At 41.3% G+C, this 14,035-nt stretch overlaps 2 protein-coding genes across 4 annotated transcripts in view; both read left to right on the top strand.

The window, feature by feature from the left end:
* The window catches only part of LOC118222632 (transmembrane protein FAM155B-like), a 52,276-nt gene extending 44,219 nt beyond the window's left edge, over positions 1–8,057 (top strand). The window contains exons 2-3 of the mRNA XM_035408361.1: positions 2,999–3,170; positions 4,365–8,057. Of these exons, the coding sequence (XP_035264252.1) occupies positions 2,999–3,170; positions 4,365–4,687 (495 nt within the window). The 3' untranslated portion in view covers positions 4,688–8,057. The remainder of the gene's footprint in view (positions 1–2,998; positions 3,171–4,364) is intronic.
* A 3,849-nt stretch (positions 8,058–11,906) lies between these two features.
* Positions 11,907–14,035, top strand: part of LOC118222640 (ectodysplasin-A-like) — a 44,536-nt gene continuing 42,407 nt past the window's right edge. For all 3 annotated transcript variants that reach the window (XM_035408374.1, XM_035408373.1, XM_035408372.1), the window contains exon 1: positions 11,907–12,339. In XM_035408374.1, the coding sequence (XP_035264265.1) occupies positions 12,037–12,339 (303 nt within the window). In that variant the 5' untranslated portion in view covers positions 11,907–12,036. The remainder of the gene's footprint in view (positions 12,340–14,035) is intronic.

Raw genomic sequence — 14,035 nt, 5'->3', positions numbered from 1 at the left:
GCATCTTTTGTGCACGTTTGGGGTATGTCTGTGGCATGTTTGGGGGAAATCGGTGTTTTGTGATTAAGGCATTTAGGGGCACATTTGGAGCAATATTTACAACAATGACCTCTCTTCAGTTAAAACCATAGAAGTGCACTAAGCTTCAAATCTTTATATATTTTTCTCAATTTCAAAGCTGTTTTAATCTATTATATTTACATTTACCCTAAGGATACAGTTTTAAAATCAGAATTAAATGATAAATACTACACACATCACTTGTAATCAAATTGCTTCACCACAATCTGGTAAAGTCATGAAGTCATATTCGCTAATAAATAGCTTGTGAGGAAATTGACATTAGCCCACACACAAATACACAAACGAGTACACACACTCACACACACACAAACACACACACACACACATACGCTACACACACACATACACACACACTCATACAGAACACATTGCTTGAATATGTTGCCACTTGAAATGACTGCGACCTCAACAGCTGCAGGCAGTAATCCCATGACAGAGGGACGATAATCGGCACATAAAAGCCGAAAACTTGTTGACAGAATTTGCAGTTTGCCTGCTCGCCTGTATTTGTCAACAGCTGAAATGCACACACTGCACACCCTGCAAACGACTAGCTGCTTCTGTGGGAAAACCCACACGTGAATCCTCACGTGCAGTAATTATACAGCTATTTGTAGCGATGCGGAGCTGTATGTGGCGTTTTGAATAAAGATGTACATGCCAGAGCCGGGATTTTATTGGTGCAGTTAAAATTCTGGCAGTGCGATGATGTCATAATGACAGCTGTATAGAGGTTATTAAAAGGCACCAGGTTTTGATGGCTGTTTATATGTGGCCCAGAGAGGACATTAAACTGGGCTACGGATATAGGTAATTAATTTCACTGTCTTGATTCACTGTTATCCTTTCTTTGATGACATCCACAACAAACAATGTAAGCTTTATTCAGGGTCAGGAGACTGTTGTTTTCTCTCTGAAGATAAAAGTGATTTTGCACTGAGAAACTTCAGGTTCACCTGTGTGTTTCCAAATTTAAGAAAAGTACGTGAACATTGATACTAAACTGCGCTTAACAGAAAAAATATATATATTTGGTTTCTATTTTAAGTTAATTCTCAGTAAAGAAACTAAATCAAACATTGAAAACAGAGTCTTTGGTTGAGAATGCCCACAGAGTATAATGCCATGTTTCTCTTTGTTCGTCTTCTTCTTCTTTGTTTTTTAAATGTATTTATTTATTTATTTTTTGTTCATTTGTTTTTGTTTGTAGTAAGAGTGAAACACCCAGGGAAGAAATCAAGCGTTTTCGTTATCACAGCAGGCTGCCTGTGCCAGATGTTGCCACAGGGGGGCAGTAATCATAGGCCGCTGTCAGTTTCAGTCACATCATTTGACCAAAGAAGAGGCTGGAGCGGCAATCCAAGCCAGAGGCCCACTTGTGGAACATCTTAATGTTAGAGTAGCTGAAGCATATAATAAAATTATACTGTGTAAAGTAAATGGCATATTTTGGTTACAATGTCATATTTATGATTTGATTGAACAAAGCTTTTTCATACTTAATTTGAAGTTCGAAATTAGTGTATAAATCATACACTCAATACAACAATAGTGGTAAGTGATTGCAAAGAAAACTTTGGAACTGAAGCCACATTAATAATGCCTTTTAGAATTACATCAAAGAGAGATTCTGATGTGTGCAGTAGATTTAGTATAGTATAGACTTAGATTTCATACATAATCCAGCACTGGATACATTTTAAAGATCTGTGGCCATGATGTCACAGAATACTCACTTTGACTACTGGCTAATAACATGGGAGTGATGGCCCGGAAAGAGGAAGTGATTATTAATAATGGCATTAATCTTTCAAGTGCAGTTAAGTGGCACACAATATCCATACGCTCAGAACCTCTACATGGCAGCGGTCGTCATGGTGGCCAGAACAGTAAAAAAAAAAAAAAAAAGAAAAAGCGCACTGTAATATCCCCATGCCCACACTCTGTCCTGCGCTAGACAGCCTCGTGAGTGTTTATTAAACATGTGTACCTCTTTACCAGCCGGGTGTACAGAGACCCGTAAGAAATCAGCTGCAGGCGGAGCGGCATTAAGTGTGACCAGTCTCCTCATTCCTGCCACTGATAGCTTCGCCGCTCAGGCTAATCCTTAATATATCCACAGTATTGGGCTGGGAAGCCAGACCCTGCTTTTCAATTATTCATGCTGGTAGGTGCTCAGTGCAGACTCAGAGATCAGTATTCTCAATTATGTATTTGCTTAGCAGTCTCCCCTGTCCGTGGTCCAATTACAGAGCTTTGGCCCACACAGTAAGTGTTTGTCGAGGCTGTTTGGGTCAAACGGAAGGTCAATGAGGTCAGACAGTTGCGTCTTGCATAGGAGTCCAGCCTTCGGCCTGCTACAGCGCACTATTAACACCCACCTGCAGGGGGAGCCGGTGTGTATAAGCAAATATGATGTCACTCTCAGAGAGGGAGAGCTCTTCTTGTAGTGTCAACCAGGTCTCAAGAGTAAACATGTGACTCAGGAGCTGGTCCTGGAGTTCAAGTCAGACCTTTTGGGGGTCAGGTGACTTGGAATGATGTCACACTTCCCTGATCCATTGACATGTGATAATGGCTCATCTTAGTGGTCATTCAGCACGTGATGATTTCTTGTCTACAGAGGTTGACATTTGACCTTTGCAATTAGGGGACATGTTATGTTAGATGGCCCTGTTGCAGCTTGAGTGCAGCATTTGTTTCTGATGGTGTGGTGTTTGGCCGTGTGGTTGTAGCACCTCCTTTCACTGACTCCATGGCGACCTGGACTGTGTGGGCGGGACTTTCTCTATGATTCAGCACCTGCCATCGAGGTTAATCAGATGGATGTGCTGACACCTGTTCTGGATTATCGTGTTTTAACCAGCATCGTTCATCTCTGCCTCACCCCTTGTCTCTCTCCTCCCTCTTTCAGTCAGTCTACAAAGCCTGGTTATGCGCCGAATATTTCAGTGCTACCCAGACGCAGTGCCACCATAGAATTCCCTGCAAGCAATACTGTCTGGAGGTGCAGACAAAGTGCCCCTTCGTGCTACCCGACAATGACGATTTAGTCTATGGGGGATTGTCCAGTTTCATCTGTACAGGTAAGTATCTGTGGTGTAATATTGGATTAAATGGCTTTCACATTTATGGTCTCTGAGTATTTACCTCCCACCTCTGTGGTTACTGTTGCTCTTATGCCAGATTAATGCAGTTGTCTTCTCTTTGTAAGACACTCTGAGTAAGAGTGCCAGCCAAATGGCAGTAATGTAATGTAATTATCAATCACATCACTACAGAAAAGTGTCTAAAGTATTTAATTAAATGAAATCTGCACAGATAACTGCCAGTGGTAAATTATTAAATTGCATCAGACATTGTACAGACAAATGTATATGTGGGTTTATCATTTGCATATGTACAGGCAATTGGCTGGGTTATATTAACATTTCATTTGTTCACATTTTTTTGTTTGTTTTAAGAGAGGAGTGAAGGTTAGAAGGGAAAGAGGCATAAACGGAGAGAAAAACTAATTCCAATTCCATATCAGTGTTTTTTAGTCTTGCCAAACCTTGCCATAGTCAAACCTGAAACTGCTGCATTACATGTTCCCTAGCCACTGTCTCGCACTATGAAAAAAGACATCAGACAGCCATAGATATCATGGCATCCGTTTATTAAAGGTCACTGGTTGGCCCAAGTAAACATGAATTTCGAATTAACTGTAATGTCACAATTTGAGATGTAAAAAGAAAACTGCACAATGCAGGAGATTTCCAGATTACAGGAAGTATTATGTGTCAGTGAAATTGCCTCTGAACTACCATCAGCCTATTACCAGAATGTTCCACCCCTTTAGAGATAATTCCCTCTGTGCCTTGATTCTCCCGTTTATGATTGCTTTGCCACTTTTATCAACAGTGACTTGCAATAAAGTCCAGACAATAAGGTCAGAATGACACCAGTGTAGACAAAAAAGATGGATTGTATGCAGTGGAAACAAAGCTTGATTGTAAAAAAAAAAAAAAAAAAGCTATTTTGTAATTGACATATTATTGTTCCATCCTGAAAGGGAAATAAATATACACAGTAATAAATGTACACAGTAAGATAATTATGGCCGTAATGAGCAGGACATTGCTGGTTGGAGAGAGGTTGTCATCCCACACTGATGTTTTTCTTATGACCTTTGTGTGTCTGTGTGTGCGCGTGTGTGTGGGTGTGTGCTTGTGTGTGCGCGTGCGTGTATGTGTGTGTGTGCCTGTCTGTGTGTGTGTGTGTGTGTGTGTTCGCCGCAGGGTTGCTAGAAGAAGACCATGTGACCGACGGAGAGCCGGAGTGCTGTGATGTCAGATGGGGCAGCTGCAACCCAGCGGCATCGGGGGGCGCAGGCGACTGCAATGCCTCCACCAGCCTGCGGGGATCGTTTCCGTGGCAGCGGCGTCCCTGGCGGCCCGTGTCGGCCGCTGCGCGGCTGGGCGGGGGCGCCGGCGGCAAACTCAGGCTGTGCGTGCTCGTCCTCTTCCTGCTCCAGACCGTCGTCAACCTTTCTGCCGTGCAGGACAACGGGGGCGTCGCCGTGGAGACGCCCCTCGAGGAGGGGTCAACCAGAGAGGAGTGACTGGAAGCCCCCACAGGCGAAGGGGTAGCGCTGTTTTTACACACATGAGGTCGGGGGAAGGGGGATGAGGGTGGACACGTGGTGATCCTTAGAAGAGGCATCAGCTCCTGCCAGACATCAGTGTCCTGAAGGAAGTAAAGGAAACAGGAAGCGTGGGGCAGTCCACTTCCTGTGTACACCCTGATGTCCTTTCTCTCTGAAAGCGGATTGGTTCGCCGCGTTCCCAGAAAGGGCTTGGGTACAAGTGGCCTTTTTTTTTACTCCAGAGGAGTAATATGACACAACACACAAATATATACTTTTTTTGTTGTTGCTGTTGTTGTTGTCGATGGTATGAGTATAATTTATTAAACAGAAAATATATTCTAATACAATTTGTAATGAAGCAGTTGTAGACCACGTATGTCTGGGAGTTTAGTTGTTCACCCTACCCATATTCCCTTTTTTTTCCTTTATCACAGTTAGTCAATCTTTCATGCATATTTTTCTACTCTGAAAAAGCTCTGGTTCTTATTTGTGCAATCAGTAAGGAAGGAAATATGCCTAACGCAGATTGAAGTCATTGCTGAGAAATAGATCCCTCCAGTAACGGTGAAGGCAAAAGCATTCAACTGGCACAAGACAGTGTTTTTTAGCCTTGTAGCGTCCGGACCGCTGTATCGTTGCATCATGTAACATCCGAAAGGATGTTTTTACTTGGCAAAGGGTTCAGTTGACGTATTTTGTATGACTGGTAGTTAATATCATACTATAGTATATACCTCTTTTAATTAACACAAATTGGAGCATCAGGGGCCTTAATGTAACAGTCACTTCATATAAAACATACTGTTGTTTTTAAAGTTATATTTGATGTGACCTGGACTATAAAAGTCATATGTCTCATCTTACACAAAGGGCTTTGACAGGTTTTTTTGGAATGAGGAAAGGGCAGTCTCCCTGTATGTGTATATGCAGAACTGACTTGTAGGGATGGAGTTGGACATGTGCCTTTTTCCGCAGATGGTACAGATCACTTCATGGCTCGAGAACCCTTGAAACAGTTAATGTAAAAGCATAAAAAACTCCATCTTGATTTGTCCTTTCCGTATCAAGACCATCTGTTCCAAAGGTGAGGTCCTGCTATTGTTGAAGACTTGAAGACTGCAGGTTAAAATATTTCCTGATAAATCATTTGCACATTTCTGCTTGTTCAGGATTACATTTTACTTTCCTGTTTTTTTCGTTATTTTTATTTTATTCTTTTACTTGAATGGGATGAAGCTGGAGTAGAATGTTTAATTTCTCTGTCTTTAAAATTGCTTCAATTCATTCATTCATTCATTCATTCATTCATTTTAAGTGCATTAAAATCTTTCAATAAAATGTACCCCAAGCATCTTGAGAGCTAAATAAATTCCTATATAGTACTAATTTTTTTAATTGCACCAATAAAATGTTGTGATTGTTTTTTCTAGAATTCTTGGATACATGAACATAAACATAATGTCGATATTTTAAGGGCTGTGTAGGATGACACTTTCGGCAAAGTTCAGCAAAATGCAGGGATGGATAAAATTGTGTTTGTCATGGTTCAAAATAAAACTTTAAAAAAGAAAAATCCCACTAGGTCACTACTTAATTCTATATGTAGACTAATATCTGATCTCAGCACCAATGGGTTTAAAATGCTCAATGTGTATGTACAGTAAACACCTTTCAGACCCTTAAAATGGCACCTTGTTGTAAAGCTGCTAATGTAAAGTTGCTGTCCTTCGAGAGCCTCCTCAAAGGCTAGATTTCACTGATTTATAACTGAAACTATGTCGTGATGATGCTGCTAGTGGCAGAAAATTTGAACGGGGACAAGGTTCGAAGGCCTCTGTCATTGTAACATTAAAAATATTTCAATAAATGTGTTAGCGCACATCATGCAACATCACAAATCTTATAAAAGTTAGATTTGGTCTTGACCATCATTTCCCATCACTAACTTTTTAAATACACACATTTTCAACTCTCATCAAAGTTACCGCCACCACTATCCTTAATTACAATAATAAAATGGGGAGTTCACACATTCTTATTTTTTTTTTTTTTTTTTGAGCTGTGAGAGTTATTTCAGAACGACGACCTCCTTATTTAGGGGGTTAATGCTGATGTATGTGATCGAGCTGACGTGCGTATGCAAGTGTGACATGGCACTGTTCTGCAGCTCTAAAAAGGTCACTTGTACTCTGTTCTTTGCAACGTGTCACACGCTGTGTGTCACATCCAGTGACTCAACAGAGGGGAGGCAGAGAATGTCACTTGTGTTCCCAACATGTAAATTTCCCTGGCTTCCTGAATGCCACTCCAGCCATATTTGCTTATTTTGTTTTTTATGACAATACAATGTCCGTAGGCTGTTTGGAGAACTTTTTTATCATGACGTTATCCCGTGACTGAATGGGAATCTAACAGAGAGACCTTCCCCAATGTTTTGGGAACATTTTGTGTTTGTTGGGTTCCACCGGCCTTCTGTTCATATATTCAGGATTAACTGAAATCCATATTCAGGATTAATGCAGGATTCCCCCACCAGGCTGTCATACCTTTTTTAATTTTCAGTTCTGCTTTAGCCCGGCACCAACTCAGTACACTCACTATGACATTAAATCCAAATCACAACAGAGATTAGGACGTGTGGTTTGCATTTATTTTTTGATCATATTTTTTGCTGTAATCAGATTTTTTTTTAATGGTTAATGTTAATGCCATGTCAAACATGCAAAACAATCAAGTGATGGAATAACAGTGACATCTCTGTCTCTCTGAGCGGGAGCTCACTGGTAGGCTGATCTGAGGACAGGAAGAACAGGCACAGATCTGTGTATGTCTGCTGACCCCTGGCTACTTTACAGGGGACTCTTCTTATGCCATTTTATACACTGTGGATTAATGTTTAGAACTTTTTTGCACTAGTTCTAATGACGTTTATTTTTGGGAAATGGTTTGAAAAACTGTGCTATATAATTCATATGAAGTTGCATAAGGAATATTAAATCATATCTGTTTTCAGTCATTTGCCTGTATCTGTAATGTCTTCAGTTTCTGTTGTAATTTTTTGGGCAGAACAGACTACCCCCCCAACCCCTATGTCTAACCCAAATGAGGATGTGCAAATCTTCAACCCATCCTGCTCCCCTTCCTTTCACCCTCAAAAGTTCACACATGCATTCTTCACTCTTTTGTTTTCAAAGGGAAGAGACAAAAGAGAAATAATGAAATATTCAACTGTTTTGCGATTTATACTTCAACGTCTTTTACCTGTTTATATCATTATGAGAATCCAAATGCTTTCAGAGTCTTTTTATTTAGAAATAAAAATTAGAATGAGGATGACCACTTCCCCTGGCGTGATGGTGTTCTGTGTGTCTAGCATGCCACTGCTGCATCGTGACTTTTAATTCAGGATTTTGCTCTGTGACTCATCCTGGTCCATTTGGTCTATTTTCCATAAATTAGAGCCTGATTATCAAGAACTGAATTCTCCAGCAAAGTAAAGTACATTTGCCAAATATGTTGACAGTATTATTGTGACACATGGCTTCATATGTGTCTGTTAATGTAGAGATATTCCATGATGGACATTTGCCACCGTATTAAATGCTTCAGTCTGTAAAGAAACCTATTTCCGTCATTTCTGTCTGACTGAGCGGTGGCAAATTTCAGAATCCTCATAACCACATTACCCAGTTCAGATTATAATAATAACAAAATTATTCTTAGATTAGTTTTACAAAGCTGTCAGAACTTGTATTGTGTTGCCACAGGTGTTAGCATCTGAACACACAGTCCTGTTTGCTGCAAAGGAGACACAACCCCTTGTATATGTGCACAACTCTTGATTGAAGACCACAATGACTAAATTGGTTAAATCAGGCATCATAGGGCTAATGGGAAAAGCCTACACCCACACCGGCCCTTTACAGTTAAGTCTGACTGAAAACCTGTTTTTTAAGTGGGGCAATATAGCTCAGGAGGTAAGACCGATTGTCTGGCAGTCGGAGGGTTGCCGGTTCAAACCCCGCCCTGGACATGTCGAAGTGTCCTTGAGCAAAACACCTAACCTCTAACTGCTCTGGCGAATGAGAGGCATCAATTGTAAAGCGCTTTGGATAAAAGCACTATATAAATGCAGTCCATTTACCATTTAAGTGGCTCTACTTTTTACCTGCAGTTTACCTGTAGGATGCCATACATCTTATGTCCAGCAGAGGGCAAGCATCGACCCTAGTAATTAACAAGTTGTAGCAGTGGTTAATTTTCAAGAGACGTTGAAGTTTCAACCTTGCTCTTTGGCAGGTGACAATTTCAACCTAGACAGCATGTCTTAAAAACTTTTTTAAGTATATTGAAAAAGAATTACAAAATACTTTAGCATAGTTCTGAAAATATGACCTTCAGTTTAACTAACAGAGCCAGTAATCAAAACCCATGGCTCCATGTTGAGGCACCAATCTTTTAGACGCACTTTAGCTCCAATTAAATTGTCCACTGTACAACAGAGAAATGTGCCGTATGCAGATGCACCATTAACTGCACAGATGACTGGTGTGGATTACATTTTCTTATAGTTTTTTGATGATGGTAAATGGTAAATGGACTGCATTTATATAGCGCTTTTATCCAAAGCGCTTTACAATTGATGCCTCTCATTCACCAGAGCAGTTAGGGGTTAGGGGTTAGGGGTTAGGTGCCTTGCCCAAGGACACTTCGACATGCCCAGGGTGGGGTTTGAACCGGCAACCCTCCGACTGCCAGACAATCGGTCTTACCTCCTGAGCTATGTCGCCCCGCTTAGGTCAGATATTTGTCATGTTTGAAAAGTTCAGAATGGGCTAAATAGAATACAGGGAATCTGACACAGGCAGCGCAAGACACACAGGCATTTGCTACCATCGCTTTCTGAATTGGTAAGTGCAAAGAGGACCAGCTTATACACTGCAATGTATGCAAGTAAATTTTCTGCTCTGCAAGAAGATGACAGAAAAGTCAGGACCATAGAAAATGTGTGGTGTCTGGATGCACTCCTGGAGTGGTGGCTTTGGTTGCCAATGCGCAGCACATTTCTAATAATGTGGTGTGTGTGTGTGTGCGGGGGGTGTTCGTGTGCATGTAATTGCGATGGGTCACCAATATATTATTCCACGTAAGTCCTAATATCTAATCATGCCTTTTGGTCCCAGAGCCCATCATTTAATTCAAGTTTCATCTAAATATGTTCAATATTTTTTCATGTATTTCGATAATTTACATTTAATTCAGCCCCATGATGATCAGCATCATCTGTTGGTCAACAATATTGTAAGTACAACGGGGGATGACACACTTTGGCCACGCATCCACTGGCCACTTGAGGTCAATCTGTTAAAATATTTAATCATAGATGTATTTCGAGCCCCAGATATGCATCAGGTGTTCAAACTGATTTATAGGCTGTTTTTAAAAATATATATTCTGTACATTGAAACCTGATGAGTACAAACAGGATGAACCAGTCGGTGGTAATTAAATCAACGGCATCTCAGACCTGCTCAACACATGGTAGAAGGAGCGGTCATAAATGTGCCATTTGTGTTCAACAGCTGCGACTACTTTGCTGGTTTTCTCGCCCTCTAGTGGTTAAAACCGAGGAAGCCACACACTGAGTTACGAACGTTGCTTGTTTCTCCAACTCACAGTCTACCGCCTTCATTTGCGGCTAAAATCATGCATGGCTTAGATCAAGCAATATGCTGTAATGACAGTTAATACTTTAAAGATGCAGAGCCCAACAGGGCTTTGAAAGCACTGGTGTTTGTGCAGCTGCTGATTTAAATCCAGATAACACCAAACTAATTACTTGACAAAAAAAGAGACTTCTATCAGAGGCCTTTTTAAAATGAAAGCAGTGAATCACGCCTGTGAAAACATGAATTAAGACATCATTAAAACAGACCGCTGGAACAACCCCGTGGTGGAGTTAAGTAAACACGCTGACATAAATGCGATTATGGACCGTGAATGTGTTTTATATCAGACTGAGATAAAAGATTAAAAGGGAGACCTAGTAGTAGTGGTTAATGAGGGTTCTTTAAACATTACTGCAAAACTCCCGAGGCGTTTTGCTTTGTGGTGCAAGGCTTTGAGTGTGGTGTACAGGTGCTGGAAGCACGTAGCGAGAGTTTGGTGCGTGCTTGACATATTCAACGTGGGGTAATTAGGATCTGACATTCTTGGAAACTGGAGGGCGGCCATATGACAGGCTCAACCATGCTAATTTGCTGTATTCATAGCATGTTACCATGAGTCACAGTTGCCTAAGGCCTTACATATTTAAATCAGTTAGCCTACAAGCTCATCAGTACATATTTTATCCTGAATACATTGTCTGGGAAAACATAACTCAAATTGAAAATCAAATTAAAACAATGCAATATATGAATCATAACCGCCCCCCCCCCCCCCCCCCCCCCCCCCCCCCCCCCCCCCCCCCCAATAATTAATTCATTCAAATATCGGTGAATCTATGCCATTTTCCTGTGCTAAATTGGTATTTTAAAAGTTGAAATATAATGCATTCAGTAAACAGGCAACATGGAAACTGACACGTTTTTTTTTTAACACACTTGCAGAGCTGTCAGGACTTTGACCTCAACTGTTAGTGCCCCTGGGTTGTACTCACGGGTGGGGGTTCACTCACACACATGAACCCACACATGTGCCTAGTTTCTCACATACTACACATGTGAACTAATGTCCTCATACAGACGTGCATACGCACACATCCACACAAGAATGGCCTTTCCTTGTTAAGCTATAAAGATCGTTAATGTGACGCCTACCATCTTTTAAAACGGTCAGCACACTAACTGCACATTCCAAAGAATGTGCATAGCGATATCAGCATTTCATGTTTACACTTCAAAGCAAAATAATGCCAAAGCAGATTCTACACCCCGTTTGCACCTACTAACCATATAAAACAGATGGTAGTGTTAATCAAAGAGTCCGTGCCTGTAATGCTTTTGAGGGCAAATACATGCACTATCAAAGTTTTCTCTCTCTCAATGACGCATAAAGAAGCCACGAGGAGGTTGGACGGATTGATCGAAAAGAGCGTAACATATCCTCCAATCACATACGACGAAGGCGGGTCAGCGAACCGGTTTGCTTGTGGTGATTGCCGCGGTTTGGTAACCAAGGCTTTCATTCTGTTGTAGGAGGAAATAAGGGTGGAAGCGTTCATGTGGGTTTGTGCACCAAAGATACTGATCAGCTGTAGATCAGACCCCAGAAACGAACTGATTATGCTGCAATAGCAATCCCCGAAACCCTAAACAGCAATGGCATTCAAAGATCTGACAGAAAAGTTTTCAGAGAAAACGCTGAAAACTCAACTTCCTTCAACCTGCATGTGCAGGAAACGGTGCAACAACTGCAAGGTCTTCCTCGGATTCTTCGTGCTGTCCCTGTCTCTGCATTTGATTACGCTCTTTTGCTACTTGGATCTCAGATCTGAAATCAAACGTGAAATTTCACAGAAAAACAGAGATGAAACTCCTTCGACGGGTGCATCTGGTCTGAATGAATTGTATCCCCACGCACTACAGCCGGTGGACACCAGTTATCCTGCAGTGGACCAAGAGGTAATTGGCTATAGCACATAACGTTGTACATCATGCTAGTTATATCGAATGCGTTCTGTTTACATAACGGGATCTCTCTGACTGTTTGTTAGTTTGTTGTAGTTAAAGATTATTACCTTTTTAATTTAGGTAGCTAGTTAACTTTAACCACGCCTATGTCTAGCTTATATTTAGCGTAGCGATCTAGACTACCTATGTAGCGAATGTATTGGCGTCTTTAGCTTGCCAGATATTAGTTATAATTCTTGTTATCAATAAATAAAGTTGGCTGACTTGCTAACTCTGCGCATCCAGGTAGTTTTCGAATTGTCTTTGCAGTTCGCGAGCTGATATATACAACGTTGCTGACCGATATAAAAACGGCTCTTTATTGTACCAAATGAAAAACCCTTTCACGTGGTTTGCTTGGTGCATCTTACTGTATCTTGATTGTTAGTTGCTTACCTTGGTGAAGTGTCTAGCTGGTTACAGTGCACTATGCAGAAAGTGTTCGCGTTTTCAAATTGCTGGCTAGTTAACAATTCACTGGAACAAGACAACGATTGTATGCCTGCATTCAAAAGCCCCGACTCCGTGTGCATTTCAAGCGTGATATATAAATGGGTAAATTTGTTTCCAAGAGATTAGAGAGAAGCATTTTTCAAGATGAATGTCCGAGTGCATGTTGATATTGTAGCAATCAAGCATGTCAGCTGGCCCCTAATGTTTGTTGTATAATATTAATTATTTCAACCCCGAGGACAGGTTAGTCACGCATCAACAACTTAAGGCAAAAGGTGGGTCATCAGTTTCAGCGTCCTGCTGGTTGTGATTTTAGTCAGGTGAACATGGCAGCGATGAGTCCACAGCGGCAAATAGCTCAACCTGCGGAGCGGTGTTTTATTGCGCAAAGAGCAGGACGTGATAACGCAACTTGTGATTAACAACACAATGGTTGTAGCGGCGGCGCCGTGGTCTTGTGGTCGTCACGCACAATTAGATTCGTATGAGGGCGCTTGAGGTTATGTTTTACAAATGAGTCGCGCAATTTCCGCACAAATTTACCCCCAGACCAAGGAGGGATGTCGTTAAGCAGAAATAATGTAATATATAGGATTACGCTTATATTTGGTGTGTGGCTGTGGTAGGGGCGGAGGGGTGATGATTGCAGAAATTTGCTCCACCCGTCATCGCTTTTCATTTCACTAAGGAACCGAATGGAAGCATGCTAAATTTCCAGCGCGTTTGTTATAGTTCAAAGGGCCTACGGCCCAGAACCGGCTGTGATTTGTCTCTTCCCAACTCCTCCTCAGTCACACATACTTTTATCCAGTTTTGCTAATCATGCCTTTGTCTTATAGCGGCCTGTCCAGTTGGGTTGAAAAGTGGGTGCACTGAGCTGCTCCTATTACAGTGGATTGTGTTTCATATTATCTGAACCAACTTAAGAAATTGAACACTCTGCTTGTCTTGCTAAACTGCAGAAATTTAGCACCGTTTTCAGCTGTTCTGTTGGAAGGCTTTGTGTAATTTTAAGTGGGTGATTGATGTTGATGTACAGAGGTGGACAAGTTCAGAGCCCAGAAGTAAAATGTAGGCAGGGCTCTTAAAAATTGAAAATGTTCCTATTTTGTCAGCTTAATCTGCTTTGGAATTTTACTTGAATTTCTTCAACACCCTGGAACTGCTGTGCAGATGAATGTGAATATCTGTGGAG

Source organism: Anguilla anguilla, chromosome 3, assembly GCF_013347855.1.
Source record: "Anguilla anguilla isolate fAngAng1 chromosome 3, fAngAng1.pri, whole genome shotgun sequence".
Classification (NCBI taxonomy): Eukaryota; Metazoa; Chordata; class Actinopteri; order Anguilliformes; family Anguillidae; genus Anguilla; species Anguilla anguilla.
This window is presented reverse-complemented; position numbering and strand designations above follow the sequence as displayed.